Source organism: Carcharhinus amblyrhynchos, chromosome 5 (genome assembly GCF_965287045.1).
Source record: "Carcharhinus amblyrhynchos chromosome 5, sCarAmb.v2.hapA, whole genome shotgun sequence".
Lineage (NCBI taxonomy): Eukaryota > Metazoa > Chordata > Chondrichthyes > Carcharhiniformes > Carcharhinidae > Carcharhinus > Carcharhinus amblyrhynchos.
Window position 1 is genome coordinate 64,489,664 of NC_137328.1, and position 19,984 is coordinate 64,509,647.

At 41.8% G+C, this 19,984-nt stretch overlaps 1 protein-coding gene across 1 annotated transcript in view; it reads right to left on the bottom strand.

The window, feature by feature from the left end:
• The window catches only part of LOC145343541 (transmembrane channel-like protein 1), a 48,819-nt gene that overhangs the window by 16,731 nt on the left and 12,104 nt on the right, over window positions 1–19,984 (bottom strand). The window contains exons 5-9 of the mRNA XM_080189791.1: window positions 12,789–12,895; window positions 9,062–9,160; window positions 8,732–8,874; window positions 4,563–4,707; window positions 2,847–3,041 (exon numbers count right to left, since the gene is read on the bottom strand). Coding sequence (XP_080045917.1) covers window positions 2,847–3,041; window positions 4,563–4,707; window positions 8,732–8,874; window positions 9,062–9,160; window positions 12,789–12,895 — 689 coding nt within the window. The remainder of the gene's footprint in view (window positions 1–2,846; window positions 3,042–4,562; window positions 4,708–8,731; window positions 8,875–9,061; window positions 9,161–12,788; window positions 12,896–19,984) is intronic.

Genomic DNA, 19,984 nt, shown 5'->3' on the forward strand with positions numbered 1-19,984 from the left:
TGTTACAGATCTGACAGGATGGCCCATATTTGTAATGGGAAGTAAAATTAACTTTGCATCTATTGTCCACTGAATATACTGAGCCCTTTAAAATGTATATCCCCCCCATGGTCCCATACCTACTCTAGGTTGGAGCAAGGCATTGTGGCATTCACTCTGAGAATTCTGCTGGCATACACAAAGAGATATGCATTGCATGACATATTTCATTATTTGAATCCTATTTTAATACTATCCCACATATGTGCGCAGAAATATCGTATCTCGGATATGAGTTTTGTTGGGAAATCCTAGAAATGCTGTCACATATACAGATCAATGGACGTGTCATGTCTGAGTTTTCTTTTTCAATTACCCCTGGTCAGCCTAACCCTAAGGGAAAATCTGCTCTAACATTTCCCAACAAAATGTGACACACTTAAAGTGCAGCAGTGGACAATTGATGGATTCCTTGAATGCATATCTAAATAAGTGAAAGGAAAAATATAATCTGAAAAGAATATCTGTGCACAATGAGTTAGTTTTGATTTTGTGCAACAGTGTGAAAGGTTCAATTCCCTAATTACATTTCAGTGCCCCATTGGTAATCATGATATCAACAGATTTAAAGAATAAACAATAATTCTGTTCCACTGCATGCAAGCAAAAATAAATGAGCACATATGAGGTGGTTATTCCATTGAAATGATCATTCTTAGCCTGGCACAAAGCTGCACCCAAGAAATTTCGAGGCCATGTACAGTTAACAATTGTGCTTGATAGAGCCTCAAGCCTATATGATCTAACACTCAAGTTAGAAACCCCCCCCCACCGATGTAGAACAATTCCAGCAACTATTCTACATATCTGTCAAAGGTAGGAGTGAGCTACACACCAAGTAAGAGAAAAGGAATCAATCTGAAACTGGCTCATTCAAGTATAATGTCGAGAAGGAAATATTTACGTTTTTAACCTAGTTCAGATATCCAGCTGCAAATGGTCTATATTTTTAAGAATGATATGTTATTACATTTGGCTTTACTGATCTGCCAAATTGCCATTCCTTTGTAAATGTGCAATGTTAGATGGACAACTGTCACATTGATGTGCCACCACATCTTGTTCCAAAATTTCTTATATACTTTTAAAATTAACCTGGGGTTGTGAGACTACTTACTTTCAAAATTCTTTTTGCTGTTATTTATATATGTATGTTTTCTATGCAGCAATGCAGCAGCTATCTGTTCATTCAGTCTTCTCAGTTATAATTGCCCATTTTATTTATTTCTCTTTGTAGGTTGCTATCCAAAATGTGACCCAATTCTTCCCTTCACATCTATCTCATCTGCCAAACTTCTGTATACTCTTTTCACTCCATAAAAGACTGAGGTGAAATTTGAACGCTTTGGTCAGGAAAATGATAGCAGATCTCACTGAGAGAATCAGAATTTGTAATTGTAATTGAATTTGAGATTGTAACTGTCAGTTTTACCCTAAACACCGCAGGAAATGAGGGAAGGTGAGCAATATCTCCATCTAAGCCAAAGATGCAATCATGCAAATGATATGTTTAGGTCAGAATGGCATCAGCCAAATCTACACAATTTATTATGGCTTCAATTTAGTGTGATTGACTACTTTGTGTTTTAACTATCTATTCCTTTATGTGTTCAATATAATGAAAAGCTGAGGGCCAGTACAGATCCATCTATTGCCACTTCCCAATTAGAGAAGTTTTATCCCTGCTTTCTGTCTTCTATTGGTAGTATATTACAGATCATTCAAGAGTCTGAATCACTGCGGTAACATGCATTTTTACTAGCATGTTGTAACTTGGAGCTATGGATAGTGATGGTAAAGGCTCCGATTTTCTTTCCATCACATGGCTGACTTGGAATTTCTTCTCTGTTTCCTACCTCCAAATAAATTATTAACACATGTCACAAGGCTTTCTCCAATCATAGAATCATAGAATCCCTACTGTGCAGAAGGCGGCCATTTGGCCCATTGAGCCTGCACCAACAACAATCCCGGCCAGACCTTCACCCTGTAACCCATGTATTTACTTTACTAATCCCCCTGACACTAAGGGGCAATTTATCATGGCCAATCCACCTAACCCACACATCTATGGAATGAGGAAAGTGGAGCACTCAGAGGAAACACACACAAACTCAGGGAAAATGTGCAAACTCCACACAGTCACCCAAGGCTGAATTGAACCCATATCCCATGCACTGTGAGGCAGCAATGGTAACCACTGTGGCATTATGACACCCATTCAGTGTTTCTTTTAATAATACTCTCATAATAAAGTATTTCAAAACACTTAAGTAAACATAAAAACATAAAATATTTCAAAATATTTCACTTCTAACATTTAAGAAAAACTTGGACGGGTTCATGGATGACAGGGGTGTGGAGGGATATGGTCCAAGTGCAGGTCAGTGGGACTAAGCAAAAAATGGTTCGGCACAGACAAGAAGGGCCAAAAGACCTGTTTCTGAGCTGTAATTTTCTATGGTTTTCTATGGTTCTATTTGTTAACAAATATCCACCTTTACCTTATAATTTAAACAAGGGGAAATTCTTCTAGTTTTGCCATATGTAATTTATCAAAATAAGTATTTATTATATTAATCAAAATATTAAGCAGGTGACAGGCATTAAAAAATAAGTGTTACACATCTAATATAGACTGGGCAAACCTAAGTTTTTACGAATCAAATGTTTCAATGTAGTCCAGAACGGCAAATAGTCTATTTAAAATAATTAAAATGTATATTTCAAAGTACATTTAGATTTGTGTAACCGATTCCAAATAGCACCCTTTTCCCACAGTTGTGTAAACTACTCGATGCACTAACTTCATTTCTTTCCCACCAGCCATAGTCCTCCAGTCCCTCCTGTGCGAATTTCTGAGACCTTCTGACAACGAAGAAAATAAGATAGCCACTTCCAGCCAGAGTGAGGAGAACCAAAAAGTTGGCAAGAACCCGTAAGAATCTGGTTAAATGAATATTTCCTTCTTTCCGATTCTCTTGTTCCTCAAGAATGGATTCCTGTGTTCAAGTTAATTTTTAAAGTTAATTTGTGAATATCTAGTAAAATATCCATCTACTGGACCAACAACTTATGGCATGTGAATCTTAGATGAATATATTACTTCTGTTACATATTTAGGTTTAATGATCCATTACAGTGAGACAAAATGCAAACAATCTAGGCATTCTACCATCATTTTCTAAAAGTTCAATATCTTAGCAAAAGATGACTCAGTACATAAGGCAAGCTAGTGTCCTTAATCTCTTGCCCCAATCCTGAGCCCACTCTACTCCAGAACCCTTGAGGGACCCTTCCTCTGCAGCCTTGCAGTAACAGAGAGGCAAATGGCCACTGAACCAACCTCCTCGAGTCCCTACAAGGCCCAAAGCATCAGGCCAGGGTGTCAGAGGGTAGTGCACTGTTACGGCACTGACAAGGTGCTTGGCCTGCATGGAGGCTGAGTGGGGGGCCTGAGGGGAGAGGGGAGCTAGGTCAGGACACCCTCATGCCTGGTGGAGGGAGGTTAGCCATTATTTGTGGGTGGCGGGAGGATGACCTTTTTTGGTGAGGTGTTAGTGGTTGTCCCCTGGTTAGTGTGGAGGCCTGTCTCCAAGCACAGAAATTGGGTCACCATCTAAAAATGACAGCCCAGTGTTGGGACAGCAGGCCTGGCCGGTGGGTTGCCTGATATGAATAATTTGGCATCTATTGATGAGAGAATCCCATCTATTAGATGCTGCTAACGGCAGTGGGAAATCCTCCAGGTTTCCCACTGTTTGTCCCAGTTCAGGAGAATTGTGGCCATAGGGCTGAATTCTTCAGCCTCCCAGCTGCATGTTTACCGCCAGCGGGAGGTGATGCATTATTTACTAGCAACAGCATTCTCTGATCCCAACACTGTCAATGGGAATTCCCACTGATGTCATCGTACGCCAGAGGGATACCCAAGGGCAGACGTGCGCTGCCCACAGGACTGGAGAATCCCGCCAGCGTAATGACTCGGAGAATTCCAGCCTCCTTCTTTTAAAAACAAGTTGAGGTATGAAAATATAGGTTCTGGGTTTATAACTGAGTCACAGGTATAATAAAATTGGTTAGAGTTAAATAATGAGGGTTTAAGTATGACTGATGTTTCACCCATCATTTTTGATAACAGGAAGCCATTCCACAGAGTTGCAGAACCTTTTTGGAGGTTTTCTTGTGGATAGTTATAGTCTTTAGGCAATATTGAATGGGATGGATAGAACCTGTGGCAGCACAAATTATATGATCTGCACAGCACATGGACTTAAAAGTCCAAATCGACATTTCTTCCCCCACATGTATGTTGTCACCTTAACCAGTTCATGGACTACTCACATGGCATTCAGACAAATTAAATAGTTTGTACTAAACCATTGTCATACTTTAATGATTATTGCATGGACCATTACAAAAATCTGTTTACCAAAAGGAACAAATAGAAATTTGAAGCAATGTGCTGATGTTCAACGTATATTCATCGCCCAATAAATGACAACTGCAAAGTAATGCAGTACCTTAAAACTGGTAGTGATGGAAGCAAACTTATTGTCTGCTGTTTCTGCATTGCCAATCAAATAGTCCCAGCTTGTAAACATCTTCCAACTAAAGTTAAAATTTGTGTCATCTCCACCGCCTTCCTCATTCGCATTGCTTGCCATTCTGAAGAGTAGATGGAAACATTATAGCTTTACTTTAATACATATTGTGGTTAGTTATTCACTATGCTCAAAGAAACAAAGAAATATAGATTAGGTGATGAAATGCTGTCAAATCACTATGAACTCTTAGAATTCATTTCAAAGCACAGGATGAAAGTAAAAGGACCACCCTGCCTCCATTAACTTCAGTACATTGAATTTCTGATGTGCCACACAGAAGGAGAATAGACAAACACACAGAGATAAGAAATTCTCCTCAGAATAAACATGGAGTGAATTACAAAATGTCAAATATTCCATGAAAGAATCACTTCATTATGGAGATAGTTGCCAAGCTATGTCACCTGATCAAGCCACAGCCCGAGCATCTTACCAGGTATGGACAACATTGTCAGTGGCTCTAGGGTCACCCTAAACTTTAGTGAATCCAAAAAAAAGCAGCCTAGAAGTTCAGAAATGCAGCATCCATTTTTGGATACTAATTGGCTTATTAAGCCCCCAAAGTGGTTTGTCCATTTCTAGCCAGAATCTGCCATCGTCATTTTGGGAATGGATGTTGCAGGATGGGGCACACATAGGCAACATTGAACATCAAAAACAAGTTATTTAAATTAAAGTCCCGCACTTCTTGCAGAACCAGATCTAGATTTTCAAATATAGGGCTTGACTCACACAGCACAAAATGGTGCTAGCTGGCAGGAAAGCCCCTACACTAATGCCATTTAAAAGGGTGGTGTATATTTGCAGTTCAGTTGCTACTTTACAATTTCAGGCTACTGCTTATATTCTGGTCATTGTTTCAATGTGCATTACCGCAGAGAAAAATTTTGCTGGCCTTGCAATGTTGTTGCTATTTATTCCACTCTCTTGAATAAAGAAATGTCTTCTGAATTCTTTATTGGATATCTCAATAATTGTCTTGAACTGGTGGCTCCTAGTTTTGGATTGACTCACATATGGAAAGGTCAGGCTGGGTTTATAAGATATAGAATACTTTGGTAGTTGGGACCATTTAACCAGGCTGCCAGAGCAATATATCTACTGATGAACAATTAGCATGCCATCTTTGGGTTCACCATGCAATTAGTGATGGCAGGAGGGTTTGGAGGAGGGAGGGTCACTCAGCATGCCAGCAGCCTTCACATGAACTGGAGTGTCAGTGAGCTACTCAGGCAAAAGCTCCAACATAGGGCAAAGGGAAATGGATGTGAGAAAATGCTGATGGAACTAATATCTGTAAACCCAGCACTGTCAGTGAGAGTAGTGAACCTTCCACACACCTGACAAAGGAATACCGTTTCCAAAAGCTTGTGAGATTACTATCAAATAAACCGGTTGGACTCTAACCTAGTGTTGTGAGACTTCTTACTGTGAGAGTAGTCTCCAGGACTTGCTATTACAAAGGCAGTCTCTGCATACCCATGGCCTCAGACTTAAAACTTGCACCAGTGTTCAGCAGATTATATCTTCTTTTTATGCCACACTGACCTCCCCCTGGATAGCCACCTCCCCAGGAAACTTGTTGCTAATTGCTCATTTAACCAATTTTATTGGCTTGCCAACCCAGCTGTCACTACACAGAAGCTGCTTCTGGCAAAATCAAAAAAATGGGTGGAACATGTCAGTGAACTGGCAAAAGATATTTTCCTCTGATTTTGCTTGCTTCCCCCAACTCAAAACCCACCTCCAAGTGCCTGGTAATATTTCCCACTCTACATCTATCCTATCAAATTCTGTCAGAAATTTAAAGACCACTATCAGGGGTGGCACGGTAGCACAATGGTTAGTACTGCTGCTTCACAGCTCCAGGGACCTGAGTTCGATTTCTGGCTTGGGTCACTGTCTGTGTGGAGTTTGCACATTCTCCTTGTGTCTGCGTGGGTTTCCTCCAGGTGCTCCAGTTTCCTCCCACAGTCCAAAGATGTGCGGGTTAGGTTGAATGGTCATGCTAAAATTGCCCCTTAGTGTCCTGAGATGTGTAGGTTAGAGGGATGAATGGGTAAAATATATAGGAATAAGGGGTTCGGGCCTGGGTAGGATTGTGGTTGGTACGGACTCAATGGGCTAAATGGCCTGTTCCTGTACTGTAGGGTTTCTATAATTTCTATGATCAGGTTGTCTCTCAGCCTTGTCTTTTCTAGAGAAAAGAGTTGCATTCTGCTCAGTCTTCCTGGAGTCATGTCTCCTCTTGCTGTACATCTAACATCAAGCTAGATCAATCAATCCACTCCCAAAGAAAGGCTGCTCTGAAGCTGACCAGCAGCAAATGCACAGGGGTAAATCATGTTGATTTGATTCTCAGTAAAAAGTCTGACAACACCAGGTTTTAGTCCAACCTATTTATTTGATAATATACTCACTAGCTTTCGGGGTTACCCCCTTCGTCAGGTGAATGGAGAGTTCTGGCCTCAGACAGAGCATATAAAGCACAGACAGTTTAAAGATTACTGATTAAAATGCGAATCCTTACACCTAACCTGCTGTTCAAGACCTGAAGTGGCTGATAATGTGAGTGGAAGGAGCACTGATCACAGTTTAAAGAGATGTGTATTGTCTCCAGACAGTACAGTAAGTGAGGTTTTGCAAACCCAGGCAAGTCATGGGGGTTACAGATAGTGCGACATGAACCCAAGATCCCTGTTGAGACCGTCGCACTATCTGTAACCCCCATGACTTGCCTGGGTTTGCAAAACCTCACTTACTGTACTGTCTGGAGACAATACACATCTCTTTAAACTGTGATCAGTGCTCCTTCCACTCACATTATCAGCCACTTCAGGTCTTGAACAGCAGGTTAGGTGTAAGGATTCGCATTTTAATCAGTAATCTCTAAACTGTCTGTGCTTTATATGCTCTGTCTGAGGCCAGAACTCTCCATTCACCTGACGAAGGGGGTAACCCCGAAAGCTAGTGAGTATATTATCAAATAAATAGGTTGGACTAAAACCTGGTGTTGTCAGACTTTTTACTGTGTTTACGCCAGTCCAACGCCGGCATACCCACATCACGATTTGATTCTCACCAGTGTAGCTCCATACTGATCTTTTCTTATGCATTTGTGTTTTTCCCAGGTAATTAGAGAATGAGAAAAGACTGGCTCCTGAGATTGACTGGAATGCACTAGTTGCAATATATGAAATTGGCATTAATATAGATGTAACAGACTAAAGATGCTTTGTCAAGTTGTGCTAGAGTGTTGCCGAATTAGAGGCAATGTGAAGCTAACGCTAAGGGGACATCATGTAAAGTGACCTGTCTGGTACAGGTGATTCAATTGCATTGTACTGCATATTGAATTGTTTCTGTGTTTTGAGTCAATCTGATCCTTTTGCTTCACCATAATCCTGAAAAGAATTTTTGCTACTGGATTTAGCTCTATTACTGTTCACCAAAAATAATTTTCCCAACTCTCGGAAAATAATAGGCATGATGGAACCAGCCTTGATTTCAACTGTCAGCTTGGTTTGACCTGATCTCACCTCCATCGATTAAATATCAATTCCAAACTAAAACTATTTATCATATTTGGAGCAGGTAGTAAAAAAACAAAGCTCAATTCATTTTTTTTTTCAGTTTGTTTCTTCCAATTTTATATGAAACATAGAACATAGATTTCTATGATTTCATTTCTCATAAAATGTTATTTCATTAAATCAGTCTGGCTCGGATTGGTTTGAGTTTCTGCTCCAATATGACGCTACGAGCCGCACTGGTGAGAATCTATACAACACGATTGACCCCTGTGCATCTGCTGCTGTCCAAAATAGTTATATACTGCATTGTTCAGTCCTTATACACAGATGATACTATACTTATCTCAATATACCAATTATATTGCTCACGCATAAGGTGGAATTGAATGCCGGTTGAGGGAGTGGGAATGATTGTACTGAAGATAAGCAATAAAATTATTACAAAAAAATTGAGGGATAAAAGTTTTGATTATCTGTGCAGAATATTGAACTGATTAGTTTGGGTCCTTACGACAAGGAAAGAATAATGTCTACCGGGAAGACGTAACTTACGTTCTAATCACCACCATGAAGCTGTATCCAATTGTACCAATTCCCACCAGGAAGTAGCCCAACGGTAGCCTGAACTTCAGCCATCCAATTGTCCTCTGGTTATTATAGTAGCCATAGAAAAGGACAGAATATTGTGCATATCCCTGGCAAAGTTACAAAGATTTTTTTAAGAGTTATTCTTCACAAAAATTGTCAACAAATAAGCTGCTCTCAAATCTGTATTCATCTTGCTCCAAATTAAAATTTCCAAATGTAATGATCTTCTTTTCCAGCACAAATAGGTACATATGTTTACTTAGCAAAGATTTTTCAACCAAAAATTAAACTTACCCCAAAATCCCACAATGTGGCAAAGTTCATGGCTGAGTCATATTCACCCTTTGGAACAGTTTTTCGCGGCATGCTACCATACGGTTTTCCCATCAGCGCCTAAAGTCAATAAAACTCAAATATTGAAACTATTCTTTAGAGAATTATTTTTAACCTTAACAAGTGGCAATTGACATTATCATGGGAATGTCTGTCTTTTAAAGATTAAAAAAAAACTTCTTTATAATCAATAATGGAAACAACACAAGATGACATTAGTAAATGCAAAGGGCCATGGAATATAGGTATACTGTTCAAGTTCTAGTTTTGGATTTGATCCTTCCACAAGTAGTGTCTGCAATTTCTTCAGTTATTATCCCATTTAGCCACTATTAATGCCCCTGAATATAAAAGCAGTAAAAATCAAGCACATCAGCCCGGATTTTAATCTCAGTCAAAAGGCAAACATGGGTTCAGTGAAGAGCTGCCAGGGTCTCACCTCAACTTGCCAGTAAGTAGCCCAAACCATTTTACCTTCACACTCCACTCCCAGCTGAACTCAATGACAAAGACAGGAAGTTAGCTGGAGAAAATGGGCAAACATGGCATTGAACATTAGTGGGAATGTTATGTGACTGTCAGATATATAGATCAGTGGGGCTCCTGGCACAATGTTTGTTAGCTAACTATACAGCAATTAACATTATTGAAGGAGCGTTATCACCACAGTGGCTGCAGAGAAATAGACAGAAAACATCATACTTTTAAAAGAACTAGGAATGGGAAATGAATGTGAACGTGCCAGCATAATCCTACTTTTGGAAAAACACAATAAAAAACATTGTAAATAAATCTAAGTTTGATGAAGGGGTTCTGAAGAGTTATTTCAGCAGTCATTATAGGTTTCTACTATTTTCACAGCCATTGTATTTCCTGGCAGTACACCTGCCAGATACCAGAAGAATCTGCCCAAATATAGATGCATGCAGTTAAATGGGGGAGCAATAACCATGCAATGTTAAATGTCCACATTGCTATCATGTCTTAGTGATGCGGGAGATGACTTATTCTATTGATATGAGGATTGAGAGGCATGAGGAAATGTGAAACAAAGTTTAAACAACTATAATGAGTACTTCAATGGAATGAAGAATGATTGATCAGCAGAGATTTATTTCTTAAATTTTTGTTCAACTGTGAAAGAAAGAATATGATCTCTGGTGACACTGCCTGGCCCTTTTAGCTGCTACATAATAAATATTGCATTAAAATCATATGAACGGCTGCAGAAAATAATTAAACAGGGTAACCTGGAGGACTGGAAGACAAGGGGGGGATGGGAGCTTGGGGAAGTTTTATTCATGCTTCAGATATTCAAAGCCCCGGTTAGACCACATCTGGAATATTGTGAGAAGTCTGGACACTTAGGAAAGATATATTGGCCTTGGAGGGAATGCAGCTAAGATTTGCTAGAATGATGCCTGGACTCCAAGGGTTAAGCCAGAAGAGTGATTACACAAACTAAAGTTAACCTATAATGTAAAAGGTTAAGGGGCGGTTTGATAAAAGTTTCCAAGATACTAAAGGGAGATACTAGTTTTCAAGTTTTCAAGATACTAAAGAAAGCATATATTGAGGAAAACTATTTCCATTATAATTCAGGCCCAGATCTTTCAAGAGTGATTTGATTTGATTTGATTTATTATTGTCACGTGTATTAGCATATAATAAGAAGTATTGTTTCTTGTGCCCAATATAGACAAAACATCCTGTTCATAGAGAGGGAAACTAGAGAGTGCTGAATGTAGTGTTACAGTCATAGCTAGGGTGTGGAGAAAGGTCAACTTAATGTGTGGTAGCTCCATTTAAAAGTCTGACAGCAGCAGGGAAGAAGCTTTCTTGAGTCGGCTGGTATGTGACCTCTGACTTTTATTTTTTTTCCCCGAGGGAAGAAGGTGGAAGAGAGAATGTCCGGGGTGCGGGGGGTCCTTAATTATGCTGGCTGAGGCAGTGGGAAGTCTAGTCAGTCTATGGATGGGAACCAAAAAGGAAAATGCTGGAAAATCTCAGCAGGTCTGGCAGCATCTGTAAGGAGAGAAAGGAGCTGGCGTTTCGAGTCCAGATGACACTTTGTCAATGGATAGGAGGCTGGTTTGCGCGATGGATTGGCTACTTTCACGACATTTTGTAGTTCCTTGCAGTTTTGGGCAGAGCCGAAGCCATACGAAGCTTTCTATGGTGCATCTGTAAAAGTTGGTGAGAGTTGTAGCTGACACGCCAAATTTCCTTAGTCTTCTAAGAAAGTAGAGGGCGGCACAGTAGCACAGTGGTTAGCACAGCTCCAGGGACCTGGGTTTGATTCTCAGCTTGGGTCACTGTCTGTGTGGAGTTTGCACATTCTCCTCGTGTCTACGTGGGTTTCCTCCGGGTGCTCCGGTTTCCTCCCACAGTGCAAAGATGTGTGGGTTAGGTTGATTGGCCATGCAAAAATTACCCCTTAGTGTCCTGAGATGCTTAGGTTACAGGGATTAGTGGGTAAAATATGTAGGGATATGGGGGTAGGGCCTGGGTGGGATTGTGTTCGGTGCAGAATCGATGGGCCGAACGGCCTCTTTTTGCACTGTAGGGTTCTATGATTCTAGAGGTTTTGGTGTGCTTTCTGTCAGCATGAGGAGACCAGGACATGTTGTTCTTGATCTGGACACATAAAAACATAAAGCTCTCGACCTTTACTACTTCATCCGCATTGATGTAGGCAGGGGCATGTTCTCCTTCACGTTTCCTGAAGTCGTTGACAATTGCTCTCATTTTGTTGACGTTGAGGGACAGTGAAACTCAGAAATATACACATGCAAAGGGTGGACAATGTTTGGAACTTCCATATAGGGCAACTCATGCAAGATCAAAGCTAATTTTAAGCTGAGACTGATAGATTTTTGTTAACCAAAGGTAATAAGTGATATAGGTAATGATGGGCATATGGAGTTAGGTTGTGGATCAGCCATGAGCTCAAACTTAAAGAGTAAAATGGTTTACAACTGTTCTTATATTCATGAAGCATAGGCCAGTATTTTACCACCCCCACTCTGGCAGTTTTAGGTGTGGTGGGAGTGTGAAATTGCAGGGAGGGATTCTTTCTACCTTCCTGCTCACCCTATCTTGCAACAATTTAAAGCTGGGGCAGGCAAGGCTGCAGATTGAAAACCCGCTCTTTCCCCAATTGAGGCCATTAATGTAGCCAATTAATGACCATTAAGGACTATTCTTCAGACCCATTCTGCTCCCCACCCCTCCTGTCTCAGCATTAATTGGTTGGTGGATGGCTTGAAGTTTCATGGCAGAAGGTGAGAAATAATCCGTTAGGTCTGGAGCTGGAAGGGGAAAGGGTGCACCTCCATCAGAAGACCCTATTTGACTGGGGAACGCCCTGAAGGCCTGGTGGACCTCAAAACCTCCTGCCTTCACTCCATTCCCTCTCATGATACTCAGTCTTCCCTACCCTCCCCACCCTGATGGACCCCTTGACAATGGATTCAGTCAGAGGTGTCCTGTTGTCGTTCTTTGTCCAGTTACTGCAGTACTGTTGCTGCAGGGACAGGAGAGCTGCCAGCCAATCAGATTGAAATATCTAGCTTTCAAAGGCCATTTGTCATTGTGAAAACCCAATTAGTTTACTGATGAATGTCAGTTTTAATTGAAAACATTTTAATGATGAAATAACAATTTGTATTTTTTTTATATAGTTTACCTCAGGGATCATGACCAAACCAAAGGTTAATCCAAACAGAACCATATTAATCCCATACATCCATCTCAAGAATATGAAATATGATGCAACTGATGAACCAAAGTGACCTGGTAAAACAAAACAAAAGTGTTATTGCAAACTATATATCATGGATCATAGAATCCCGACTGTGCAGAAGGAGGCTATTCTGACCATAAAACCTGCACCAATAACAATCCCACCCAGGCTGTAACCTGGTAACCCCACATATTTACCCTGCTAATCCCCTGAGATCAAGGAGCATTTACCATAGCCAATCAACCTATCCTACACATCTCTGGACTGTGGGAGGAAACCAGAGCATTCAGAGGAACCCCATGCAGACACTATGGTCAGAATTGAGCCCTGGTCCCTGGTGCTGGGAGGCAGCAGTGCTAACCACCATGCTGCCTATGAGTAGTGAATTATTCTAGGAGTTAAAGAAAACATGAAAACGATAACACATCAACTTGGCAACATCACAATACCATGGAAGCTGAAAAGAGATGGCAGCATAAGGCAGATGTTTCATGTTTGCTGATTCCAGCAGCATTATTATGGACAGGCACTGAGCAGAAGGCTGATTCATGGCCTTGTTGAAGAAAAACATCAGGAGTATTTCCCAATCTTCTACTCAACATTTTCTAAACAGCATGCATGAAGTATGACTCTCCCTTCTGATTTTTTCTTTTGCCCTTTGCCCAAGGCATACTAAAACCTCTTCACAATTTTTGTCCTGATCTGGAACTGACTAGTACAGTTTTCACAAAAACAGAAGGTTTTCATGACTTAAACAAAATTGTGCTGGAGCCTTGAATCCAGGAGACCTTCCCCCCAAACCCCACGTCCCCCATGATTGCCAGGGAGGGGAGGGGGAACTGGGGCAGGATATATTTCACACATCTGCAGTTCACAAAGGTAGTGCCACGTTCAAAACTGAAACTGACTGCACTCAGAAACAATCTTTATTTCTGGGATTTCCAAAACATGAATTTTACATAAATTGGAGAGAAAGGTCTAAATCTGTTAAATCTAAACACGTTAAAGAAGCCATCCCCTACAGACAAGCCCTCCCTATACACAGGATATGTGGATCACAACAGACACCACCAGACGCTGAAAGATGCCCTCATAAGAACAGGATATGGCGCTTGACTCATCAATCGATAGTTCTGACGCGCCACAGTGAAAAACCGCTCCAACCTCCTCAGAAGACAAACACGGGACACAGTGGACAGAGTACCCTTTGTCATCCACTACTTCCCCGGAGCAGAGAAGCTACGACATTTTCTCCGGAATCTGCAACATGTCATTGTTGAAGACGAACATCTCACCAAGGCCATCGCCACACCCCCACTTCTTGACTTCAAACAACCGCACAACCTCAAACAGACCATTGTCTGCAGCAAACTACCTAGCCTTCAGGGGAAAAGTGACCATGACACCACAAAACCCTGCCACAGCAGCTTCTGCAAGATGTGACGGATCATCGACACAGATGCCATGATCTCATGTGAGAACACCATCCACCACGTACATGGCACATACTCTTGCAACTCGGCCAATGTTATCTACTGATACGCTGCAGGAAAGGATGTCCCGAGGCATGGTACATTGCGGAGACCATGCAGACGCTACAACAAGGGATGAATGAACACCACTCAACAATCACCAGGCAAGACTGTTCTCTTCCTGTTGGCGAACACTGCAGCAGTCACAGGCTTTCGGCCTCTGATCTTCGGGTAAACGTTCTCCAAGGCACCTTTCACGACATACAACAGTGCAGAGTTGCTGAGCAGAAACTGATAGCCAAGTTCCGCACACATGAGGACGGTCTTAACCAGGATCTTGGGTTCATGTCACACTATTTGTAACCTCCATGACTTGCCTGGGCTTGCAACATCTCATTTACTGTCCTGTCTGGAGACAATACACATCTCTTTAACCTATGCTTAATGCTATCTCCACTCACATTGTCTGCACCTTTAAGACTTGAATAGCTGTAAAGACTCGCATTTAATCAGTATTCTATAAACTGAGTGTGTGCCTTTATATGGTCTGTTTGTGATCAGAACTCCCCACTCACCTGACAAAGGGGAAAAGCCCCAAAAGCTAGTGACATTTACTACCAAATAAATCTGTTGGACTTTAACCTGGTGTTGTGAGACTTCTTACAGAAGCATTACTGGCCATTATTTAAAAGGTCATTGCACAGACCATGTTCAGTGGCAGGGCTGAAATTGTGGAAAATGAAGGCATTCTTACATTAATCCTTCATCTCACATCCCACTTTCCCTTATCAGCCACTCTCTCTTGATTTACATGTTGGAGGTGGTGTAAGAATCTACTTCTAACTTTCCCCTCTCCCGTAATCACATTTTTACCCTTAAGCCTTTTTCCCTTAGACATCCAAGGGATTTAACTGGCCAGGCAATGAAGGAAAATCAAAAAGAAAGTGATGATGAAAATATACCATCGCTTAATTTTTCTCTCACAGACACAAGCTCAGATGCTAACACTGCACTTTTCTTAAACAATAGATCAGAGAGGAGCTTGTACGTGGAGATGAGAAACTAATAAAGTGCTACTAAGACAGTGAGAAGACATAGATGAAGACTTCAAAGAAACAATGTACATAGGAACACTGATGGGTAAGCACAACTCAAGGCTTGATGCCTTGGGAAGCCTGCCGGGATGCATAGAGAGATCCAGCACCAATAGCATACAGCTTTGCACAGAGTTTGAGACTAATCTTTCCAGCGTGGAATAATATGGGCCTGAATTTTCCAACCTTGCCCACGGCTGGCATTATCCATCCCACTGCTGTGAATGGAGATTTGGCTGAGCGCCAAATTCTCCACAGCGGTAGCAAGACATGCGAACATACAGATTTGGATGAGTGCCAAATTCTCCATTCCCACTGGCAGAGGTAGCAGAGCATGTGAGACCGGAGAATTCTGGCCATTCGTCTAATAGGCAATCTGACCATTTCCATTGCAGCACCAGCAGCAGCCACACAATGTCTCATGCCCTACAGTGGGTGTTCAGATTGCCTTCTTGCAAGGTCAGCTTGCAACAATGTGAAGAATGCTACAAAAACCCAATAATCTGTCCTCCAACAGATCATTAGGTTTGCTGAGGTGACAACCCAAGGCATCCTCTCTCTGAATGATAACATTCGTCCTCCCACTACTGCAACTCCACCAGCATCCATGTTGTTGCTGTCAGCCCCCAGTGCTTTTGATATTATAGCATTCCCTCACTATACTGAAGCCAAATGTCACTATTATGTGCTCAGGTCATGAAGTAGAACTTGAAGTCATAACCAGCAATACAGAGTCAAGATAACATTTAATAAATGCTATTGAAAGTGAATCATATATTGATTGTAATATTTTAATAATCAAAATATGAGACATATCAGTGGTAGGAAATGGTGTATTTAATCATCAGATATTTCCAGTTGAGGTTAAATATGCAATCTCCCTATTTAACACAACATTGTGCCCTAACCTGACTTCAGGAAAGGATTCATTCCAATGGTATTCACATTTTTCACAACACTTGAGACTTGAGTGAGCAAAGCTGCCACTACAGTAAATTTACTGTTTACCTGAACCAGTTAGGAATGGGATTATTAATAGGATATTATTTCATGAGCTCTTATGCCTTGCCCAAGGGAAAGAAATTTTCACCCCATCCGCCTGGGATAGATTCAACCTTAAAATTCCAGGAGTGCTAGGATAAGGTGCTATTTCACCTGTTACTATATTAGTAACCCTAAAAACTGGATTAATAATAAGCCAGGGAATGCGAGCTCAAATCACATTCCCAAAACTCAATTGTATCAAACTGTTACAAGGAGATTTGATAGAGATGCACAAGATTGAGAGATTCGGATAAGATATATAAGGACATTTTGTTTCCATTTACTGATGGTATAAGAACTAGGTTACACAGATTTAAGATTTTGGAAAGAGATGCAGGGGAAACGTGAGAAAGAACATTTACGAAGTGAGGAACAATTTCAAAATTTGTGAATAATGCGGAACTTTAAAGCATTGTGAGGAAGGTAGTATCAAACTTCAGAAAAGATTTACCAGGATGTTGCCTGGCATGGAGGGCATTAGCTATGAGGAGATGCTGGAGAAACTTGGTTTGTTCTCACTGGAACGACGGAGGTTGAGGGGAGACTGATAGAAGTCTACACGATTATGAGGGGCATGGACAGAGTGGATAGTCAGAAGCTTCTTGCCAGGGTGGAAGAGTCAATTACTAGCAGTTATAGATTTAAGTTGCAAGGGGCAAGGTTTAAAGGAGATGTACAAGGCAAGTTTTTTTTACACAGGGGGTGGTGGGAGGTTGGAACTCACTGTTAGGCGAGATAGTAGAAGCAGATATGATAGTGACTTTTAAGGGGTGTCTGGACAAATACATGAATAGGATTAGGATAGAGGGATATAGTCCCTGGAAGGGTAGGGGGTTTTAGTTCAGATAGGCAACATGGTGTGTGCAGGCTTGGAGGGCAGAACAGCCTGTTCCTGTGCTATAATGTATTTTATTCTTTGTTTAAAAGCATTTAGAATGGTGGAATGGGTGTACAAGGGGCAGATGAAATTTAATGCATAGCAGTGTGCAGTGATTAATTTTGTTAGGAAGAACATAGAGAGGCATTGCAAAATAAAGGAAACAATTCTAAAGAGGATGCAGGAGCATATATATAAATCAATGAAGGTTGCAAGCTAGGTTGATAGAGCAATAATAAAGCATTTACTATCCAAGACTTTATTAATTTGGGCATAGAGTACAAAAGCAAGGAAGTTATGTTAAACTTACATAGAAGTCCCCAGGACCGGATGGAATGCATCCGAGGGTTCTGAAAGAAATGGCGGAGGTTATAGTGGATGCCTTGGTGGTTATTTTCCAGACGTCGCTGGATTCCGGGGAAGTGCCGGAAGATTGGAAAACGGCTAATGTTACGCTGTTGTTTAAGAAGGGTGCCAGGCAAAAGGCGGGGAATTATAGGCCGGTTAGTTTAACGTCTGTGGTAGGTAAAATGTTAGAATCCGTCATTAAGGAGGAAATTGCGAGGCATCTTGAAGGGAATTGCTTGATAGGGCGGACGCAACACGGTTTCATTAAAGGGAAGTCGTGTCTGACAAATTTACTGGAGTTCTATGAGGATGTGTCTAGGGCAGTGGATAGAGGTGAGCCGGTGGATGTGGTCTTTCTGGATTTTCAGAAGGCATTTGACAAGGTACCTCACAAGAGGTTATTGCAGAAGGTCAGGGGACATGGAGTTGGGGGTAGGGTGTTAGCGTGGATAGAGGATTGGTTGTCAAATAGGAGGCAGAGAGTGGGGGTCAATGGGTGCTATTCGGATTGGCGGTTGGTGACTAGTGGGGTGCCCCAGGGGTCGGTGCTGGGGCCTCAGCTATTTACCATTTATATAGATGATCTGGAGGAGGGAACCGAGTGCAGGGTGTCGAAATTTGCTGATGACACCAAGATTGGGGGAAAGGCAAATTGTGCGGAGGGTGTGGAGAGTCTGCAGAAGGATCTAGATAGGCTGGGCGAATGGGCCAGGAAATGGCAAATGGAATTTAATGTTGGCAAGTGCGAGGTGGTCCACTTTGGTAGGAAGAATGGTAGGAAGGACTATTACTTACGTGGCGAAAAACTGCAGCAGGCGACGGTGCAGAGGGACCTCGGGGTCCTTGTGCATGAGTCGCAAAAACCCAGCCTGCAGGTGCAGCAGGTGGTCAGGAAGGCGAATGGGATGCTGGCCTTCATCGCGAGGGGGATTGAATATAAAAGTAGGGAGGTCTTGCTGCAGCTGTATAGGGCATTGGTGAGGCCGCAGCTGGAGTACTGTGTGCAGTTTTGGGCGCCGCACCTGCGCAAGGATATTTTGGCCCTGGAGGGAGTGCAGAGGAGGTTTACTAGGCTGATACCGGAGTTGAGGGGATTGAGCTATGAGGAGAGGCTGAATAAACTAGGCTTGTACTCGTTAGAGTTTAGAAGAATGAGGGGAGATCTCATTGAGACGTATAAGATGATGAATGGGATGGATAGGATAGAGGTGGAGAGACTCCTCCCGCTCAAAAAAGACAGTAGGACTAGGGGGCACAGCCTCAAGATAAAGGGGAGGCGGTTTAGAACGGAGCTGAGGAGGAACTTCTTCACTCAAAGGGTGGTGAATCTCTGGAATTCTCTGCCCGTTGAAGTGGTGGAGGCTGCCTCGCTAAATATTTTTAAGAAGCGGGTTGATGGGTTCTTGATAAGAGAGGGGATTAAGGGTTATGGGGAGAGGGCGGGAAAGTGGAACTGAGCCACAACAGATCAGCCATGATCTTATTGAATGGCGGGGCAGGCTCGAAGGGCTAGATGGCCTACTCCTGCTCCTATTTCTTATGTTCTTATGTTCTTAAGACTGATTTGAATTCAACTAGAATATTGTGCCCAGTTCTGGGCACCGCAGTTTAGAAAGGATAGAAGGCATTACAGTGTGCTGCAAAAGGTCATGGGAATGCTTCCAGGCATGAGGAACACAGTTATATATTGGAGAAGTTGGATCAGTTCATCTTAGAGAAGAAAATGTTGAGAGGAGATTTGATAGAAATATTCAAAACTAAAGGAAATCTGGACATAGCAGACAGGGAGAAATTGTTACCATTGATGAAAGGATTGAGAACAAGAGGGTTTCAAGGTAATTGGTAACATGAGGAAACATTTTTTATGCAGTAAATGGTTAGGATCTGGAATGCACTGCCTGAGAATGTGGTGGAGGCTGGTTCAATCAAGGCATTCAATAATGAATTAGGTTATTATCTGAATTGGGAAAATGTGCACAGTTTTAGTGATAAGGTGGTGGAGGGGCACAAGAGTTGCTCTTTTGGTGAGCCAGCACAGACACGATTGACTGAATAGCCTCCTTTTGTGCTGTAACCGTTCTATAATTCTGAATGGCAATGTCCAGAAACTTGCTGCCCATGAAGGTGCTGGAAGCAGAGACATTCAATGATTTCAAAGAACATTGGATGGTCACTGGAAGGAAATAAACCTCCAGGGCTATGGGGATCAAGCCAGGGAATGAAACTGACTGGATTATTCTCTGGTGAGCCAGCATGGACCTAATAGGACAAATGGCCTCTTTATATGCCATAACTGACTACATT